The sequence below is a fragment of the Elgaria multicarinata genome, chromosome 5 (genome assembly GCF_023053635.1).
Source record: "Elgaria multicarinata webbii isolate HBS135686 ecotype San Diego chromosome 5, rElgMul1.1.pri, whole genome shotgun sequence".
Classification (NCBI taxonomy): Eukaryota; Metazoa; Chordata; class Lepidosauria; order Squamata; family Anguidae; genus Elgaria; species Elgaria multicarinata.
Window position 1 is genome coordinate 82,696,332 of NC_086175.1, and position 22,127 is coordinate 82,718,458.

The following is a 22,127-nucleotide window of genomic DNA, read 5'->3' on the forward strand; positions in this document are numbered from 1 at the left end:
TCCAAAGAATGAAGGAAAAGACCATTCCTGTTCTAATACAGACAGTGACCCAGGGGGAGGATCAAACACTGAAAAGGTCTCCCTAAAGGCCAGCGACTCCATGGACAGTCTCTATAGTCTTAATAGTGGACAGAGCTCGTCAAGTAAGTACAAAAAAATATGTGCTACATGAGAGTGAAACAAAAGGCCAAATTTCCTTAAGAAAAAAAGAAGTTGATAGCGCAATCCTATGCCTGTTGACATGGCAGTAATTCCCACTGGGTTCCATGGGATTTGCTCCCTAGTGTATTTAGGATTGCAGCCTCAATCTTTTCTTTCTCTCTCTTTCCATTGTACATCAATAAAAAGTGTGTCCTAGGACATGTTCAACCTGATTGTCAATACACATAAAAATTATGGATGAGCTACTATCTGATGAGACACAATGTTCAAATGGCAAGCACTGATAGGTATTTTTGCTATCATATGCTTTCACTGAGAAGTTCTTATGTAAGCTTTTATATTGTCATTCTGTCTAATAGAAATGATTAATGACACTAAAGCATCCCATTTGAGTCTTTTGAGCTAAAGTATAACTCCACTGTAAAACAGAATTGTTCACTGACATATCAATTCAGTGTTCATGTCCTAGGCCTAGGTTAACCATGTTGCAAAAGGGACATGACTGCTGTCGATGTAAGTGCTCAAATACAGAGGTTAGTCCCTGATTCCTGCATTGAGCACGGGGTTGGACTCAATGGCCTTGTAGGCCCCTTCCAACTCTGCTATTCTATGATTCTATGACTTTTTAATATCGGTCCTGGTCGCCATCAGCCCAGAAAGGGAGGAGAGGGCAGGCCAGTGAGCCGAACAGCCGCTGGCACACCTCCACACACTTTCTCTGGTGGTCTCACAAACCCCACGCTCGCTCCTTGCTGTGGGAACAACCCCACAGGAGCACAAGTGCAGGAATTTGGGGGGTCACGGCGCCAATGCGTTGCCATATAGACACCCCCATGGTGTGCTGCAAAAACATCTATACAAAAAACCAAACCTGTCTAAGAGTTTTTGGATGAGAGAGACTAAAGAAGGAACGTGCCCCTCACTTTTCTAAGTTGCAACCAGGGACCCCTCCTTTTTTTTTTTTTTTTCCCAGCCCAGGCTGCTGTCACAAAGGAGAATGCAGCCATGGCTACTACTGACCTATTTCTTCCCCATGTCCAAATGCCCATCCTCATCTCACACCTTCTGTGGGCAAAAAACAAAAGTCCTTCTTTCCTCCACAGGAGAAGCATAGGGTGAGCAAAGGTGTTGATGGGTGTAGTATTTATGGTTTCATATATCTGAAGAACTTCCTACAGCCAGCATACAAAGAATAACCTTTATTTCAAGTGAGTCACGATACATACAAAAACTGCCTCTCCCATGTCAGGTGAATGCATTTATACAAATCACTAGAACACTCACTCAAGTCAATTAACCCAATCAGCACACAATCATTGCATCTTTCCTTTTTTCAATTTTTGTACCGAAATCTTAGAGGTTTTCTCACAATTCTTCCTCTAGATGGGATTACTGGTTTCTCCTCCAGCTCCCATCTTTTTTTCTTCATTCTGTTCCATATTTACACTTCCACCACCTTCTTTCTCACTCTCCCTATCATGACTTTCCTCATTCATCCTTTCCCCAGACATTTGTAAGTCCTTTCTATTTCTCCTATATAACCTTTCATTCTGCGTTTCCACCGCATATGATCTAGGATTTTGATGAAGCTCAATTACTTTTGCTGGTTACCATATTCCTTCTTTCTGAATAGTAACTCTTTCTCCCACATCCAGTGGTGGCAATAGCTTAGCCCCACAATCATAATAAATTTTCTGCTTTTTCTGTCTTTTTTTTAACTGTTCTTGCACCCTACTATGTGAACTACCTTCTGGTTGCAGCAATGTCTTTGCTACAGGTAATCTTGTTCTCAACCTTCTTCCCATTAGTAGCTGTGCTGGGGACTGATTATCTAGCATAGGTGTATTTCTAAGATCTAACAGGCAAAGATATATATCTGTATTATCCAAGCTACTCTTCTTTAAGATCTTTTTGACTGTTTGAATAGTTCTTTCAGCCATTCCGTTTGGTTTTGCACAATATGGACTAGAAGTGACATGCACAAAATTCCATTCTTTTGCAAACATTCTGAATTCCTTAGAGTTAAATTGAGGACCATTATCAGATATTACAGTTTCAGGTATGCCATGTCTAGCAAATACAGATTTACAATGCACAACCACACATTTACTAGTTAGCATTTCCAATGCACAAATTTCCACAAATTTTGAATAATAATCTACTATCAAAAGATATTCTTTCCCATGAAACTCAAATAAATCTACTCCCAGCTTCTTTTAATTGCTTCATAGTCACTTCCTCTGCTCTGCAAATATCCACAGCTTTTTCCAAAGTCAAATCGGCTTCTCTCAATAACCTTGCTCTGAGATTATCTGATCTTATTCCGCAAACAATTCTGTCTTTAATTAAAGAGTCACACAGCTGACTGAATTCACATGACTGTGCCAATAGCTACAATTCAGTCACATAGGAATCAATACGTTCTTCCTCATTTTGAACCCTTGAAAAAAAATTGTGTCTCTCATACGTAACATTTCTTTTAGGAGCACAATATAATTCAAACTTACTCAGCAAAATTTGTATCTTGTGCCTATCAATTTCATCATCAAAATGGAAGGTATTGCATACTTCTCTTGCTTCTTCGCCAATTACATGCAAAAATAAAGCAGCTTGAAGCTTCTCGCTTTTCATATCAGCTCCACTTGCTATACAATACAGTTCAAATGCTTGCTTCCACTTTCTCCACTTTTCAGCCACATTACCTTCAAACAAAAGCTTTTCTGGAGGCTTTAGCTGATCCATTTGATTACTTCTGACACCATGTAGTATTTATGGTTTCATATATCTGAAGAACTTCTTACAGCCAGCATACGAAGAATAACCTTTATTTCAAGTGAGTCACGATACATACAAAAACTACCTCTCCCATGTCAGGTGAATGCATTTATACAAATCACTAGAACACTCACTCAAGTCAATTAACCCAATCAGCACACAATCATTACAATGGGCTGAAAAAGCTATGGCTGCCTCGCCTTTTGGGGGTGCAGTGCCTATGAAAGAAACAGGAAGTGGTTCCCCCCCAAAAAACATTTTCATGATCTTGCGACTATATTTTTCTTCTCCTCTGTAGTTAAGCAACCACATTCATTGAAACCATTTTCTCGATCCCTTATCAATTTTGCAGGGGGTGGGGGAATTCGAGGTGCTGTTGCTGTTATCTAAAGCCTATTTGAATGGAATATTGTTGTGCTTGCTCAAACGTGCTGATGCAGCTCTGACAAAATGACAAAAATCTTGAGCCTAAAACATTTCCCTTTGCAATGCGTGCTTCTGAAGCAAATTGCCTTGCATACGCTGGGGCATCTACAGTACAATCTTATTCCCATTTGTCTGAATAAAGAGGAAACATTCAACAGATGATTGTTTAAATAGCACATTAAGAGCACACATTATTACTTTCTTAGGCTCCTGTCTTCATAGCACTCTGCTGATGCAGACTTTGATCATTTTAATGGCATTTATGCTGTTTCAGGACTTTGAGGACCAAATCGTCCATCTGTTAGCACATCATCACAAATAAGGATTATCCTGCAGCATATGTTAATTAATTACATGGGGCATGATCCAGCCAGAGTTAAGCACTGCTAAATCTTGCAGATTTGAATTCAATAAACTGCTTAACTTTGGCAGAATTGCACCCACTCCACCTCATTTATGTAGACAACCGTAGCATGTTTAGTAGTGATCTTTTTGTATGAACTGTATCTTTCTCATGATGTCCTGTGGAGTTGTTTGGCTTCACCTGGTGTCCATCTTAGATACTATGTAAGGCTAGCCATTCTTCTTACTTCCAGGTGGGGTAACTAGTTGCTCAGATGGGACAAGTAACAGGGACAGCCTGAGGCTTGATGATGAAGGCACTTACACCGGACCATTCTGTGGCAGAGCCAAAGTACACACAGACTTCACGCCAAGTCCTTATGACACAGACTCTCTCAAAATCAAGGTGAGATGACTGTTAGATTTGCTTTATTCTGTAAGATCAGAGGAACATTGGAAGCTCCCTTGTTCCAATGAGTCAGTATGACTCAGTATGTCATACTGAGTATATCATACAGAGTCAGTATGACTCAGACCATTGGTCCACCTAACCCAGTATTGTTGACATTGACTGGAAGTGGCTCTCTAGGGTTTAAATCAGGATTCTTTCTGGGGCTTGAACATGGGACCTTCTACATGCAAAGCAAGTGCTCCACCACTGAGTTATGGCCCCTCCCTAACTTGTAAGGTACACAAGTTTGCAAGGTATACATGCTTTTGGTGTCAGCCCAAAATAGCATGACTAATTCTCTAGTGGTTTTGGGTTTTTTGGTCTTAATTCACAGGGTGCTAAGAAACATTTTACTGTAGCGTGAGGAGGAATGTTTCATTTGTCAATGTTAGCAAAAACCAGTGGATGTCTTATGTCTGTGTTTGGGGAATATGGGGTTTGATTAATTGCTGCTTCACTGCTGACTTGGAACTCTGAAGTAATAATTTGAACCCCATGGGAAAAGAGGGTCCGCTTAAGTTGTCTGGAGTATACCAGTGATGTGCTCTCTGTTAAAGTCATTGACAAGAAAACCAATAGCTACTCCCAAAGTTCAATAATTTAATGCAAATGTTCCAGGAATAGGACATGCCTTACAAACATATTTGGATCAAGTCATATTTCATAAGCTACATATTGTGTAAACTTAAATAATTTGCCTTGATTCCAAAGGTGCCTTGTGTGAGCAGAAAGGCACTCCTGCTTGTACAATGAAGTGGGGATTCTTCTTTCCTGCTTTAGCAACTGCCCATGCCACTCCCCATTCTGTTTCTGGGGGTCTCCCAATCCCAAGAAGAAAATTTGGAGAGGAGGCACAGAGAGCTGTGAAAATGGGTGAGAAAGGTCTGTTTCTTGAGTGTAAGTTCACTCATGGAAGTTAGGATCCAAATGTTTGGAAACATTATTTTGCTTCAGAGGAACTTTGTGAAACATGTTGAGCAACTCAGGGGGCATGACAGATGTGTATAAAGTTATGCATAGTGAGGAGAAAGTGGATAGAGATGTTTCTTTCTGTGTGTCTCATAATACCAGAGCCCAGGGCCATCCATGAAGATGAATAGTGGGAGATTCTGAACAGATAAAAGGAAGAACTTCACACAAGCACATAGTTAAGCTACTGAATTCAATACCACAAAATGTAGTGATGGTCACAAATTTGGACAGCTTTAAAGGGAATGAGACAAATCCTGCAGGATAAGACTATCGACCCTGTTCAGACGACATGCTAAACCACAATGGTTCAGCATTTTGAGCTAAACATTATGGCTTAGCATGTCGTGTGAACCATTCCCTTACCATGGTGGCTACATAAATGCACTCACTAACCATTTGATGCAAAAGGGTTAGCATGTTGTCTGAACAGCCCCTATCAATGGTTAGTAGGCATGATGATGATATATTACCTCCAGTGTAAGGATATACGAGGACTTCGTTCCTCTTTGCAAATCATGCAACCATATCTAGTTCGCAGTCCTGAACACAAACATGAACCGTTCTCAGGAAATATTTGCAATTTGCCTCCAAAATACACATTTTCATTCTTCAACCTGTGAGGGAAATGCACATTTTCAATTGAGGAAAATGCACATTAAAAAAAGGGGGGGAATCAATCAGGTGTAGGGAGGCACTTGCATCAAGGATATCCAATGAGGTGAATTAGATTTCAAGGAGAATTTCTGAGGACTCAATGAGCACAAACATCTACTCTAGTATTGGAGGTAGTATTCTTCTCAGAACCAGTTGCTGGGGAACATGAGTGGAAGGGAGCTATTATGCTCATTTTTATCTGTGGGCTTCTCATGAGTATTTGGCTGGCCATTGTGGGATCAGAATGCTGGTTTGGTCCAACACTGCTTTTTTTTGGCAAATAGTTAGAAAATTTACATTGTTCTTGGTTATTTTGATGTTTTTGGTACATTTGGACTAGCATGGGATGGATCCAGTTTTAGTCATACTGTAGTCCATTGCAATCCATGGGACCTATATTAGCCATAATTAGTTTGTCCTGTGGGTTTCAATGGGTCTACTCTGTCTAAGTCTGGATCCAAGCTGATACCCAGTGTTCCAACCAAAACCTTTGTTTTCATGCTTTTCTGAACGCTGTTTGATTACTGAAATAATGATTCATTTTCCTGCTGCATGTATGATATGGATGATAAGTGTTAGGTCAGCTCTTCACTGACCCTTTTAAAATGTATGAAGTCTAGATCAAAAATATGAGTTACATTTTTATATCCTGTTTTCCCACCAAATAAGTACATATCTTGGGGATAGGTGATCCTGGAGCTGGAAATAATAACCATGTTAGTTGTCCTGTCATTATTATCTCTCTCCTTCAAAATGTACTGGAATGGTGTGAGAAACAGTTGTGTTACAGCAAGTCCTGCACAATTCAGTTGAATTTGGCTAATTTTTGTCCATCCTTTCAATTTGAAAATATGTGCATGCTTATCAAATAAGCTCTCTCCTTACATTAACAAACATGCATACATATTTGAGCTTACTCTTTGTTTGATCAACTCAGGCAAATTGTGAATCACAAATTATCTGCATTACTTTTGGAGTGCCATTTTGTTTTTCTTCTTCCAGAAAGGAGATATCATAGACATCATCTGTAAAACCCCCATGGGCATGTGGACAGGTCTGCTCAACAACAAGGTGGGAAACTTCAAATTCATTTATGTGGATCTTATTGCAGAAGAGGAATCTGCACCCAGAAAGATAAAACTACCCAAGCAGAGTAAAAGTGCCAAGCCTAAATCTCTCCAGGAACTCTTGCAGCGAATCCATCTCCAGGTCAGTTAAAAGAAAAGCTATGTTTTCTTTGATTATCCTTGTTTTATATTTAATTTTTTTCTCAAGATCATCTTTGCAGGTCCACACCATCCTTTGCTTTGGAAGCCACAAGAAAAGTTAGTTGTCTTTGGCTAAAATGGATGCTTTGTTTGTATTCTGGGATCAAAGGTTCTTTCAAATTATCATCCAGTTTGGTTGCATGTATGTAGCCAGATAATTAGCCAGTTATCAGCTAAATGCCAATTTCATATTGGACATGGGCAAGTCCCAAACAATGGCTTGGTCCTTTCACTGATTAACTGATCAGGGCTATCCATGCACAACCTTGCTTCTTGAGTAGACTAGGATCATTGCTAAAAAAATGTGCAGTACAGGAAAACTGCACTATTTCTTACATTTATATTGATGTTAGGTAACATACACAGATATGTCTCGCAGACCTGGTAATTTTGGGGCTACTCTGTGAAACTGGATCCAGACTCTCGAATGGCCTAAATTCGATGACATGACTCATCATCATCATCTTCATCACCATCACCATCATATACTGCCACTTGTATTTATGTAAATCTCTTCCTAAGCATTTGAAGTGTTTCATATACATTTTTGCCATTAGAAAGTTTGGGCATCCCTAGGAGGGATACAAATTAACTAAAATGTATGTATGAATGAAGACATTATCTCAGCAATCCTAACAACAATGCTATATGGTAGTCTAGTATTTCCTTACCCGTAGTATAGAATGAGTAATACTAGTCTACTAAATAGAATTGTTGTAAGGATTGCAAAAAGTATGTATGCAACATTATAATGTATGTGGACACTTAGGAAAGGTATTATATAAATACTAAGTTGCTATTTTATTGTTATTCTTATGCATCAGATCTGGACATCAAACAGATATAATCTAAGAACCAAGTCTTAGACCTAGGCAAGGATCTAGACCAAGGCTAAGAGAGAGAAGCCCACTAAAGACACTGAGATAATTTCTGGATGAAACCGAGATATACACTGGGGGCTCTTTCTGCAGCACCCCACACTGGTGACTTATTTTCATTAACAACTCAGTGAGTGCCTAGAAGACAAAGAAAGAGACATTTACACTTTTTATTCTACCTTATTACGAAACAAAAAATAACAGAAAGAAACCCTTGAAGGTTCAATTCAGGATGATTCAAAAATGACTTTGCATCCTCTGCCTTTTGGATCCTGTTGCAGTACCTTTGGGCAAGTGTAACCTTGGCACTTTGTTTTTCAGTTCAGCTTGAAAACAAACACAAAATACAACTTAACTAAACCATATATGAAGAAACCAAAGGCTTTCCACTTCTTGGGGGCTGTCTATACATGGACAAATTGCTGGGGTGGCTGCGAATCTGTGAATCTATGATGCAGCCATAGATTTGCAGCGACCACGGGACTTTCCTGCAAAGGTGCGCTTTGAAAAAGTTGCGGACTTACCCCGACTTTTTCAGTGGGAGAGAGGTCAAAGAGCTTGCTTGGAATGAACATGCCAGCAGTCTGCTACAAACTTTCCACGTCTTGTAAAAAGAAAAAGAAAAAAAGCACTGTTTAATGCAGCAAACTCCTTTGATGAGTTTGGCAGTTATAGTTATTGTTTAGTTAATAAAAATCATCACTCCATTTTCTTTATGGACTAAAGAAAATGTAGCTGATTTAAATGTAGTTCCTATGGTACATAAAACTTTTACTATTGTTTCTATTTAAACTGTGGGGAAAATATTTCCATTTTTCCAATGTGCCAATTATTCCTCTTATAACTTAGCACTGCAAGAAACATAAATGAAACTCTCTCACATATACAGGCTTCAGAAATGTATGCCTATAAATATGCACCATACAGCAGCTTCAAATATCTATGTTACTACGCTTTATGTTGTGTGTAGAACTGCAGTATGGCCTGGAACAGCATACTTATAAATTATATTGTTGACATTATTTGCTCCACAAACTAGATATAAATATTTCTTTATATAATATTCAGCTGAAGAATACAGCAAAGGGGAATGTAAATCAAAGTAAAGTAGGATAAAGGGTCTAGAGAGTTTGGGTTTGCCACAGCAGAGATGTTGAAATCTTTCACTGAAATTATTGATGTATAAATAAAAGGAAGATAAAAGGTCTGAGTGCATTTCTGAATTTTTAAAAATTGGGATGATATCCAACATTGTGTGAGCAGACTTCTGTTTGCGCAATTGAACACTCTTTAATCGCTTTGCCGCTGCCCCCGCCTTTACACTGACAGATGCTGTTCTGTCAGCAGAAAACACTAGTTGGATAACATTCTTGGACACAATCTTGACAAAGTTATGCAATCCCAAACATGTCTATTCAAATGGAATTCTAATTAAGTCCTGTGGGACTTACTCCCAAGTAATTGTGTATAGGACAGGAGTTTTAGTTTCATTGAATTCAGTGGGACACAAACATCTGCTTAACTCTTTTCTATTGAAATCACAAGGACTTTAAAGTGGTTAACTGTGGCTGGATTGTGCCTTATATTAAAACTTCAGTGTCTTAACATGAATTTCCCCATAATAAGTATGTTTTTCATCCACTAACTACATTCATTAATTTTAGTTCTGCATTAATATAGTTTTTAGTTGCTTTAAACTGAATGGTATACTTTTTTTGTATACAGAACTTTATATTTTCCGAAAGAAAGCTCATTTGTAATTATTTGATTATACATTACAATAAAACAGTCATTAATGTACTGAAAGAACCATATTTGGGTTGGACTAAACTTGGAATATACACACTGAAATCAATGGGACAAGTTAGACATAATCAACTGAAGTCCCATTAATTTCAATGGGTCTACTCTAAGCATAATTTCATCTGAATCCAACCCATACACACACTCACTCTCTGTATATACACTGAAATGATAAGAATTATGTATTATATACTATCAAGAATGACCTATAGCTTTTTCTTCCTTCCTTCCTAAACATTCCTTATGAATTACTAATGATGTATTAATATTACTTCTCCAGGATCCCACTGGCTTGCCTCTCCAACAAAACAATCCCCCCTCAAAAGCTGTGAATGTAAAAATGCCATATAAATACATTATGGCCATAGCTAGACCTAAGGTTTATCCCTGGATCGTCCAGGGGTCAAACCTGTTCATCTAGGTGACACACAGGGGATTCAGTGCTCAGGCAGGAGTGAACCCTGGATGATCCCAGGATAAACCTTAGGTCTAGCTGTGGCCTATATCAGAAGGAATTTGCATCTTTTTTTCAGGACTATGCATCAACCCTCCTGCTAAATGGCTATGAAAAACTGGAAGATTTGAAAGATCTAAAAGAGAGCCATTTAATTGAACTTAATATCGAAGACCCAGAAGACAGAATGAAGTTACTTTCGGCTATTGAGAACCTGCAGGACTATGAAAGTACGTGCTAAATTTCTACTCATTGTTATGTTGGCATTTTAATGAATAACTGCATAAATGAAAAATAATAAAGTGGTGGTGAATTCCACCTGTCACTGGCTAGAGTGGCAAATCTTTCATTGAGTATAATTGCGCCTGGTGACATGTTGAGCAGATGCCTCCAGGGGGTGGGGGGAGAGCCAAGATGCTGCAACAACTTCCTGGGGAAGCAGATAAAACAATCCATGTTCACATCATCTCCTACAGACTGAGAGAAGGGAAACAGATAAATGCAATTACAGGGCAACACTTCATCTGCCCCGTAGTGCTCCTGGTCCAGGCACTATCAGACACCACAGTTTTGACTTTTTCAGGATTATGCATCAACCCGCTTGCTAAATGGTTATGTAAATCTGGAAGATTTGAAAGATCTAAAAGACAGTCATTTAATTGTATTTAATACTGAAGACCCAGAAAACAGAATAAGGTTACTTTCTGCTATTGAAATCATCATCATCATCATCATCATCATCATCATCGAACAGTTTATTTTGGCCATTGCTACTTTGCATACACTCAAAACTGGATGATGGTGGGATGGGGCACTGGGGGCATAGAATCATGATAGACCACCCGACCTCTGCTCTCCTGCCCCCCAGGACCTGCCTGCTGCAACACAGAGGACCTTGATCAGCAAAGCTGTGAGAGATTTACTCCCCCAGTCTTATCCAACCAGGTCTCTGTGATACAGGCCAGGTCGGCACGGTCAAGTCCTGGATGACAGTTGTTCTCCCATTCACTAACCTGGCATTCAGCAGCAGTACCTTCAATTCAGGGGGACTGTCAACAAGGCTACTCAGCCTGTCTGAAGTAAGAGGCAGAATCAGAGCAACAAGCACCCTGTTCTGCTCCCCATCCCCATAATGATTCCATAGTTGGGCTACCGACCACAAACAAAGCTGTCTGGGAGCTGGTTTCTGCCTGTCAAGCAGAAGCTAGTGTAGTATAGTGGCTAAGAAGAGGAACTAAATACTAGGAAAGGAAAATCCTGTGTTGTGACTGAAAGTCCCTTCACACACACCATGTAGCCCACTGACATGCCTTACAAGGGTGCAGAAGGATTATGAGAAAATGCACATAAAATGCTTTGAACAGTTAAAGGCATTATATAAAGGCTGCTATCATTATTACTTGCTTTCAGTTAACTGGAATTGGGACATATCATAACTAATCTGTGTAATGGAAACAGAATAGGCACTTAAGTGGCTATTCACACATTATGATTTGCATGCATCGACAGTCCTGGGTGTTAATACAGACTGAAGCAAGAGATAAACATTCCCATCCTCCTTGATTATAATACTAGTTTCTCCATGTTTTCATGGGGAAGCCTGCCCTTATCTACTTAGAAATACGCCCTATTGAGTGCAATGGGAGTTACTCCCAGATAAGTGGGTTTAGGATTGCACTTTAAAAGAATATTAAAGGAAATAGTCGAGCACATATTTATATACATCAGGCCTGGTCTGTATGTTTGCATATATTTGTAGAACATTGAAAAGGAACTTCCAGTATTTCTTCTATGTCCCAAGACTGCATTAGTTTTTATTCTACATGTACTATAATGTAGTCAGCTAAATTGGGACATTGCTGTGGAATAATAATTCTCTTGGAGCTCCCAGATTGAAAAATGAGCCCACCTTGTTCCTTCCAATGGATTTATATTCTTAAATTTCTGCCAGCTGACACCTTGATGGTTCTTAACTCATTACAAGTCAAAGGAGTTGCAGCCATATTTCCAGCTGTGGGAAGAATCTTAATGTATTTTATTTATATTTTTATACTGCCCATCAGCCAGCACTCTCTGTGAGTGTACAATGAAAACCATAAAATACAACAAATTTAGATGAATTTAAAATGTTAAAAGTTAAAAAATAAAGGCTAAATAAAACTAGCTAAGTTAAAATCCAGGGAAAGCCTATGTGAAAAGGTATGTTTTCAGGAGGCGTTTTAAAGATGTTACTTTTCCACCTCCTGAACTGCCCGAGGGAGGGTTTTCCAGAGGGTGGGTGCCGCTACAGAGAAGGCCCGCCACCGAGATTCTTCATGGTGACATTCCATTCATTTTGGAATGGCCAGCAGAACCTCCTCTGGGGATCATAACTTGTCTGGGTGCATATCAGGGAAGGCGATCTGCTAGGTATCCTGGTCCCAAGTTGTTTAGCACTTTGTAGGATGATCGCCTGACTACCATTGAGCTAAGGAATGGCTATGGTGTCTGCACACAGTAGAGGGATGGCAGAACAGAGAGTGTGGCATATGTGTCAAAGAAATGCACATGTAGTTCATTAAGTGGTTGACCTATAGTCTTAAAGAAGCTCTTAAGGTGTGTTTATAAGGAGTATTTGAATAACAAAATTTGTTATTTGCAGGTCTCAGTGGCAAATTAATCTTTCTTGTTTACTGTAGTGTTTCCCCCCCGCAATGTAGATCAGTAAGATAAGGAAAATCAGTAAAAGTATGCAATGGGATATAATAGGTCATTCAGTCAAGTAATTATAATGAAAGAACGAGAGCCAACGTGATCCTGGGGTTAACTCTTAGCAGAGGAACTAATTCAGCATGACCTTGGCTAAACCTCTGTGCTTAAGTCAACCCAAGTGGAAAATTGGGTTGAAAAAGCAGGACATCATTGTTGTAACTAAATATTGCATCTGAAATCAACTTTCCAAGGTCAATATTTTTTTTTCTTAAATAGGCATGACTCTGCCTACTATAAACGATTTCCTAATTAAAATTGATTATCTGTACTGCTTAAAAGTGAGAAGCATAATTACCCAATTGTACAAGAGAATCTAGTTACTCTCAGAAATTACAGTGAAATACCAAAATACAAGCCTAACCATCAGCTAGATATAGAAATGTTCTTTTGTTTAGACCGCATGGAAAAATTCCAGCAGTTTATTTTGCACTTCGGCTTGTTTTCCTTAAACAAAAATCTGCAGTACTGCAGCTCTGCTAGTGATGCTTGAGGTGGCTGATTCACATAAGGACCAAGTATGATCCTGTGTTTTCTCTGTATGCAAATGTTTAGACGTTTGACACTTATTAGTTTGATTCTACAGGTACTAAATTTACACAAGCAATAACAGTAGTAGTTATTATACCTACAGTATTGTTTTTAAAAAGACAAACCTTTTTGATCTTGCACGCAAATCCATAATATTTGATTTGTTAAAAATCCATTGGATATTCTTCTATTTATTAAGTTTAATTGAGCTTCTTTTAATAATATATCATCAATAAAGTAAAGTGGAAGCTGCTCTTCCAAATAGAGATGTAAGAGGGATTTCCTTTAAGCTGTCGCTGACCCTATGGCCTAACCACCCACATCTTGTCACCAAAATGCCTCCCACACTAGAGGCCTTCAAGAGGCAGCTGGACAACCATCTGTCAGGGATGCTCTAAGGTTGATTCCTGCACTGAGCAGGGAGTTGGACTCGATGGCCTTATAGGCCCCTTCCAACTCTACTATTCTATGATTCTGTGATAAGTTATTTTCATTTGCTCAGTGAGACCTTCTAAATTCAATGGTCCTGATCCTGACAAAGTTAGTTGCTTTCATCCCATTGAAACTTATGGAACTGAAGTCAGTCACAGTAGCTCTTTCCATTGAATTCAATGGAACTTAATAGCCACTAGCTTCCTGTGGACTAGGGCCACTTTCCATTCTGCTGGCAGCCATGTAAGCTTATCTTTTGTGGCTGGATTCCTTCACTAGGCTATAATATAATCAGGTCTAGTTTTTCGCTGTGCCGAAAATTTTCCTACCAAAATTTGAACTTTTTCATTCAATTTGATAGAAATTTCTTTAAAAACGTAATTCAAAGGAGAAGAAATTTCAGAGAAATTCTCATGGGTTTGGTTTAGGGTTCTTGTGCTTACCTTATGAGATGATTGAGGAGTGTGTATGAGTGTCCTTTCATTGCAGTCACCTGACAGCCTGTATCCTCCTTGGGTGACATTGGCTCAGTTCAGTCAATGCGGTGTGAAAACTCCACTCAACGTTTGAGTTTTTGGAGATACTCCCCACACAACATGTTCTAACTCCACCATTGTGTGACTGTGGGCTACTGTGGAGTTGAGTAAAATCCATTGCAATATTTGATTGACAGTTCTTCTGCCCTCTCTCCTCCCCCGGTCCTCCCGATGGTATCCCATCAGCTGTTGCCGCAAAAAAGAACAATCCCAGCAGCTCTCCTAGATGGGCACTCGCTCTTTTCACCATTCTTGCCAGGGAACTCTGTAGCCAGTGGGAAAATACAACCCAACACAATGGAAAACTCCACGGAGCCCACCGCACACCAAACAACACAACGGTTGTGCAGGAACTCTCCTCTGTACAATGTGGATATTCTACGTGGAGTGTTTCCCCAAAAAAAACCTCCATTGTGGGGTAGAGTTTTCCAGCCAGACAACACATTTCCCAACGGTGGTGTAAAAACTCCACCATGGAGTTCTGAAAACCACTGTTGAGAAACATGGTGTCTAAATTGAGCCATTATAAATTTACTAGTGAAAAAGCCCATCATATGACAGGTGTATTTATTTTGTTAGGACTTATTTGAATACAATATTTTTGGTATACACTTTTCTAAGATTTTGAACCAACTTTCCCTGTTCTTCCCCATCAATAATTTTTAACTTTATGTCCTCAGACCGTCGGACTCTGGACATTGCCACAACGTTAAAGTAAAAGCCTTGCTAACATTTTTATAACTGGTGAGGAGGTTAGCCTTCTATCAAATTTACCCTCATGAGTCAAATTACTTACTGAGAGGGAATTTTGGCCCGTCTGCTAGGCCGGAAGGTCCCGGCAGTTATGTTTCTGGAATATCCCTAGAAGGCCGCAGTTCCGAGAAACGTCCCTAGATCGTGCCAATGGGCAAAAACTATAACTGGCTTGGAGGAGCAGTCTGGTGAGGAGGTTAGTGGGTTTTGGCCCCTCTGCTAGGCGGAAGCTCTTTGCAGTTATCATTCTCAGAACTTGGAACTTCCATGTGAACCGCCCAGAGAGCTTCGGCTATTGGGCGGTATAAAAATGTAATAAATAAATAAATAAATAAAATGCCGCAGTTCTGAGGAATTTCGCTAGATGGCGCCAGAGGGCAAAAACTATTTCTCGGAACTTAGGACTTCTATAGAAGGACGCAGTTCCAAGGAACGTCCCTAGATGGCACCAGAGGGCAAAAACTATAACTGGCTTGGAGTTGCAGTCTGGGTTTTTCTATAGAGAGATTCCTCCCATAGGGCCTTCTCAAAGCCTGGGAGACTGTAGAGCAATGGTAGAGCCACTTCATAGTAATTAAAGTTAAGGTCAAAAACACCACCAACACACATTCAGCATCAATTATAAACTGCCCTAAGAATGAGGCAAAAAAATGGAAGTCCTTTTCATGAGGAAAGAAAACTTTCAGGAAATTCCTAAGACTTTTCTTACCTCCTAGAATTTTCTCCAAATTTTCTTCAGTTATTTTTTGTGGTGGCTGCATTCCCTCCCCTCGATGCCTTGGAGTGATGCTAGGTAGATGGAGCATTGTGGTGGATGCAAAATGGGGGCCAGGCTGCCAACACAATTGATACTTTTGCCACTTGCAGTGGCAGTGCAAAAAAAACAACAACCCTAAACACCCTTATAGGGGAAAAGAAGCTGTTCTACAAGTCTTGCCAATGGTGATGCCTACCTGTGTGAAACTGTTAGAATTTCTCCTTCCCCTGGAGAAATTTGGTGAAATTGTCTGCCCAATTTCTCTACCCACAAATAGGGTGGGGAATTTTGAGAGGCCCCTTGTGCACAGCTCTATTTGTATCATGCTAGGAGTTCCACCCCCTCCCCCATAGCTAATACTCGCATACCAACTGAGCAAATGAGTTCTATGAATTCTATGAACCTTCAGCCCTCAGATTACTGTCTGGAGTATTGAGTTTCCCACACACACACACAAATACAGAACCTGATCATCCCTAAACTAGAACATTGTTTGTTTTCATAATAATTAACTGTGTTCTTGATAACAGAGGCCTTTACATTTTCAAGATTATCATCTGTACAGTTCTCACAGGGAGATATCAAAATAATTGATGTGAATCATTGAAATGTTTCATGAAATATTAACTAAAGAGATTGACACGTAACATTGCCGACTACCAGAGGGCAATGACATGTCTGAATTTTCTGCACATAGAGAACTAGCACATAATGAAGCTAGTTCTAGAACTTTTCTTCTTGTGCTAGCTTTCTACAGTTACTGGGGAACATGGGCAGGAGGGCGCTGTTGCACCCATGTCGTGCTTGTCAGTTCTTGGTCGACAGCAGGTTGGCCACTGTGTGAACAGAATGCTGAACTAGATGGACCCTCGGTCTGATCCAGCGCAGCTCTTCTCATGTTCATGCGCACAACAAGTATTCTCAAAACAATGGTCCTCTGAATCTCACATTTCTTTATGAACTGAGCCATATTATCACATCTTTTATTACAGCAAGCTAGACACCTGTATGTTTACGAAAACAAGTTCCAAGGACAAAACAAGGGCAAAAATGCAGATAATGAATATTTATAACACCGTTCTTGTCAGAGTGTAAGCATCAGCCTTATATTTCTTCAGTATCCATAGCCTAATCCTACAGACTAAAGTAGTATCAGAATATACATGTCAAAATGATGCATATCATAGACTCTGCTAACCCTATCTTAGACAACTCTGACTGAAAGCCATTTATCTTTTATGAAACTGCTATGCTTTAGGAAAATTACATGACTTCTAGTGTTGATAAGACAGTGTGTTCCGCTGATTCTGCAACATTTAATAGTAGCCTTTAAAAAATCTATTTCTGTATCCGGTGCCTTTGACTAATATTTTACAGATTAAGACCAACATCTGCTTTAGTGGTAACATGATTCAAATCAAACTTGCAACTTAGGAAGCAAACCTGCTGCTTTTGAAATTAGAGTTCTCGGTCTTGGAAGTCTGACATGTTGAGCTCCCTGCAAATAAACAAATAAATAATAAATAATAAATGAAATATTAGCAGTGGCATGAGGGTACAACTGGTGCACTCCTGCTGGCACTTAGAAGAGTCTTCTGTCCTGCTCCATTGTTGGCCAACAGCATATACCCATTGTTAGGTCCTTGGTAGGAACAGTTATATCTTGATTGGAGCAAGGACTGCTTATTCCTATCTCTCCTTAATGGGCTTGGAGGGGGGAGGTAATAGGAGCTACAGTAATGATATTTCTTCTAGTTTGGCAGAGAAGGGTTCTTGCAAAATGGGACAAATGCTAAATCTGGCAGCGCAGGTTGATCCAAAGTGAAACTTTTGGAGTAAGTCCTTCAGGACACATACAGATGACCAGTTTACCTCTTGACCGGACCCTCAGTGTTTACCACACATGAGAAGGAGTGGCAGGGAAGAAAACCATATCACATATGCATTAACAAAGAAGACCAAGCAAAAACATGGTAGAAAACCTTGCTGGTTATCTGTATTGGGCCCTTGTTTGGTACCAATTTCAGCACTTGACTAAGGCCTCTACACATACTTTTTAAAAAACGTGTTTTCTCTTATAAGTAAAGATAAAATGCAAAGCAATAACTAAATGTCCTAACACAACAGCAGAAGATGTCTAATAATATGAATACCACATACGAAAGATACAAATTGAAATCAAATGGTTTTGCTTAAAGAAACTAGTCCTAACTTCCCTCCTCCCAGCAGCAGTTGCTTGGTGCTCTTGCAAATACTCTGATTAGGGGCTCTGTACATGCAGCCCTGGGGATGCCTATACAATGCCGCTTTGTATGCTGATTCCCTCAAAACCCCACAGCATTGCTGCTCTGAAGTGGAACTGAGAAAGCTAGGCAGCAGGAGGGGATGCAGGCTATCCGGCCAAGAAAAACCTCAGCGCCAGCAGCCACTTGGCTGGCCAAGTCCACCCCCTGCCCTGCGTTTCCGGGCTTACCCTGCACTGGGATCCACCCCTATGAGTGTCCCAAAACCGAAGCCACCAGAGATAGATGAAAGAAACAATGTGATGGCATCGGAGCAATTGGAAAACTTGTGGTAAAACAACCCTGAATTTCCTTCTCAGCTCTCTTCCTTCTCTCTCCTGCTACCCTTTTTTCAACAGGCATTTTTCTCTCCCCTTACTCCATGCTACACCCCTCCCATTTTACTCAGCGGACACGTCAAAGGCCTTTGAGACAGGCATTACACCTGCAGTGAGCCACAGTGCTGAATTGGGATTTCAATCTAGGCCTCCCCAATTCTGACTCTATCCAACACTGTCTCTTTATGATGCAGAGGTTTTGTAAGGTACCCATCCTTTTTCTGCTGGTCTTTCCAAAAGCAACCACATCACTAGCAATCTCTTACTCAAAGGCAGTTTATAACATACTGTTTCAATTTTACAGATGAACAAGACCAAGAAACGGAGCAAGTGTCGGAGACCTTAAGCCCTGACCTCAGCTTTAACAAGTCACAGCTAAATGATTGTCCAAGAGACTCTGGTTGCTATATCTCACCTGAAAATTCAGATAACAGCAAAGAAGACCTAGATACAGAGACGCTATCTGACATGGTGCAGACAATCACTATCACTGAATCAAACTGAATTTGTTCACATTTCCAGCAAGGTTGTCAACACTGAATCTGCAGCTTCAACAATTGCACTGAATTTATCTGTTAGTATGAGTATGCAATAATGGACAGTAATGAACATTATCGATCATTCTTGAGATTGGATATGCCATCTGATTTCTAACTTTAAAAAAATACACGAAGTAGATGTCTCTTGAATAATCTGTGTTTATTTGTAATTTTCCTAAATACAGGGTAATTTCATTTTTATACATTATTTGTACAGTAAATTACATTTCTATCACATGAGAATTTGACTAGCTAATAGTTTATAATTCTAAGTCTGTTCACTTTCAAAAAAATCTAAATACTGTAAATGGTGTACAAAATTGTTGTTTTGCAAGGTAAAGACTAGTTATCCTGTTCCTTTTATCTAATGATACATTTATAAAGTCTTTTTTTCCCTACAAAAATACCACTGCAATTAAAATGTAGCCAGTCAAATATTTTAATATGAATTTTTCTGGGCCTAATTTAATTAACGCAATGTGCAAAGCTAACTCCAATATCACTTGAAACAATTTATACTGCCAGAAAGTAAAGGAATACATGGTCATTTATAATCACATTGGGTTGTGTCTTCTGAATACTTTATGTATGTGTTCCTTTAAAAAAGGGGGGGTTTCTTATTCCTTTTGTTATTTTTTTGGCAGATAGTGTGAAAGGAGAGTTACTAGCAGGAAGTGATTCTTTTTCTTGAGTCTTTTTTTTAAAACCCTTTAATGTGTGTGATATGAAAACAGACATTCAGAAATATATATTTATTAGTGAACAATTAAAGTTTTATAAAATTAGTATATAACATTGAAGTGAACTGTCATGTCTGCATGTATATTACAAGGGTGGGTTTTTTTTCCATTTTCTTAAAATACTCCCCTAAAAATAAACCAATATCACTAAATTCATGTCATTCTTAATGTAGGAATTTCCATCATTGATTTAGAATAAATATTTTGCAGAACCTATTTACTGTATGATACAACTCCTATCCATTCAGTAACTCATATCTGCAATATACATCCCAATTTTTAAAGAAGTTAATTATTTAAGTACATTTGTACAAGTTTTAATCTTGTAAACTGCCTTGAATCTTGACACTGGGAAAAAGGTGGGATATAATAATAATAATAATAATAATAATAATAATAATAATAATAATAATAATATATTCCAATTTGAAAATTACAAAGCAAAAGATTTTAATAAGAGTTGGATGGAACTCTGAAAGGAGCCCAGATTTTTCATCTGGAAGTCTCCACCCATACCAAATTCTAGAATTCATTCTGGGTTCCAGATGCCCCAGTTCCACTAGTGGAATTGCCAGAATTTGGGAAGTTCTGACATTTCTATATGCGTCCATGACATCATAGACTGTCCCAATCCCATGCTGCTGCCATAATACCTGGTAGGCTGGAACTACATTGGTGTGTCATGTGCAGATCCTTCTCACGCAGTTGCTGTCATTTCTCCTGGCCAGGTAACCATCAGATTGGAAGAAAGGCCTGATCTGAACAGACATCAATCCTGAAATGGTCATTCCATGCTTCCAAATATTACTGCAGCAGCATAAGGAAACAGCCCATGCAACACTGCAGTAATATGGTGAGATGTTTGTCCATAAGGGACACCATGATCAAGTTAGCCAGCCATGTAATAAATAAATAAATAGTACCTTATTAATGTGGCATTAACTTCGAGGAGGAGGAGAAGGAGAAATGATATATGGTACTGGACAAGCTATACACAATACTTACTTTCAGGTACAAATCCAGCAGAGAAGTGCTGTAGTTCAGGGATATAACCCATGCTTTGCATGCAAAAGGTCTAATCCCTGGTAACTCCAGGTTGGAATGGGAAAGATCTCTTCTCTAAATCCCTGGAGAGCCAGCATGTAGCTCGGGGTGTCTTTTTATTTAGTGTAAACACACATGGCCCCAATTTGGATCAGGACCACTGCACTCTGGGAGAGGATTAAACCTCTCCCCACAAAATATATATATGGTGTCAATGTAAAGTTCCCCTCCACCCCCATCCTTACACTAGAGTAAATAGAAAGATAACTCTGAGGTACAGTACACACTACACAATTAGTGTAACAAGTAATTTGGCTCTGAATCACTGTAGACAATACTCAGCAAGATGAGTCAATGATTTGACTCGGCATAGGGCAGCTTTGTATATTGATTTATTTGTGATAACTCTAAACTGCTTAATATAATAAAATCCCTTTAGCCCTATTTAATGAGGGTCAAATGTGTGCCACCTCCACTGCACCTTTACAATGCTGATATGGATGCCCTGGACACCTGTGATCATGTGAAGCAAGTACTACATGAACTAGAAAAAGTCCCATATACCAAGATATGCAGCTGCAGCAACTCCCTTCCTCATGGTGACACTTTCAAGCTACTATGATCACAATGATCATTCTGATTCACACAGATTTATTTATTATATTTCTATGTCACCCAATAGCTGAAGCTCTTTGGGTGATTCACAACAGTTGCTTCTGCTTCACGCAATTTGTGGGCATGTACTAGCCCAATGGACATGAGCCTCATATTATCACATGGCAAAAATAAAATAAAAAATGGTAGTGATGCAAGGGTGAGCTGGCCCTAGGGATGTACGGATTTTGTTAAATCCGTTCTGTCTTAGGTTTCATGGATTGTCAGGGGTCTTTTGTTCTGTCATCTGCTCATTGACAGATAAGGATTTTTTAAACCAGAATTTAATTCTACTTGTGGTAATTAGTGAATGCAAAGTAGTACTAATGCTAAGTAACTAAAGTGCACTTGAGCGAATGCACCTTAGTGCAAATCCACCTGCCCCCCTCCCCAAGCGAGAAAACGGTCTACAAATCTGTGGGAAGAGCTGATCCGCAGCAGAATCCACAGGTCAGCTTCACAGAAATCCAAATTCATTTCAATCCAGTGTAGATTTCTCCCATATCCCTAACTAGCCCACCGGATGAATGACAGTTATGCTGGTGATTAAGTGAATAGACAGAAAGATTGCATTATTTCTTGGAACCT

The 22,127-nt window shown here is 39.4% G+C and overlaps 1 protein-coding gene across 1 annotated transcript in view; it reads left to right on the forward strand.

The window, feature by feature from the left end:
* The window catches only part of SAMSN1 (SAM domain, SH3 domain and nuclear localization signals 1), a 53,525-nt gene extending 34,335 nt beyond the window's left edge, over window positions 1-19,190 (forward strand). The window contains exons 4-8 of the mRNA XM_063126755.1: window positions 8-143; window positions 3,960-4,111; window positions 6,785-6,991; window positions 10,265-10,415; window positions 18,867-19,190. Of these exons, the coding sequence (XP_062982825.1) occupies window positions 8-143; window positions 3,960-4,111; window positions 6,785-6,991; window positions 10,265-10,415; window positions 18,867-19,066 (846 nt within the window). The 3' untranslated portion in view covers window positions 19,067-19,190. The remainder of the gene's footprint in view (window positions 1-7; window positions 144-3,959; window positions 4,112-6,784; window positions 6,992-10,264; window positions 10,416-18,866) is intronic.
* Window positions 19,191-22,127: the final 2,937 nt, after the last annotated feature.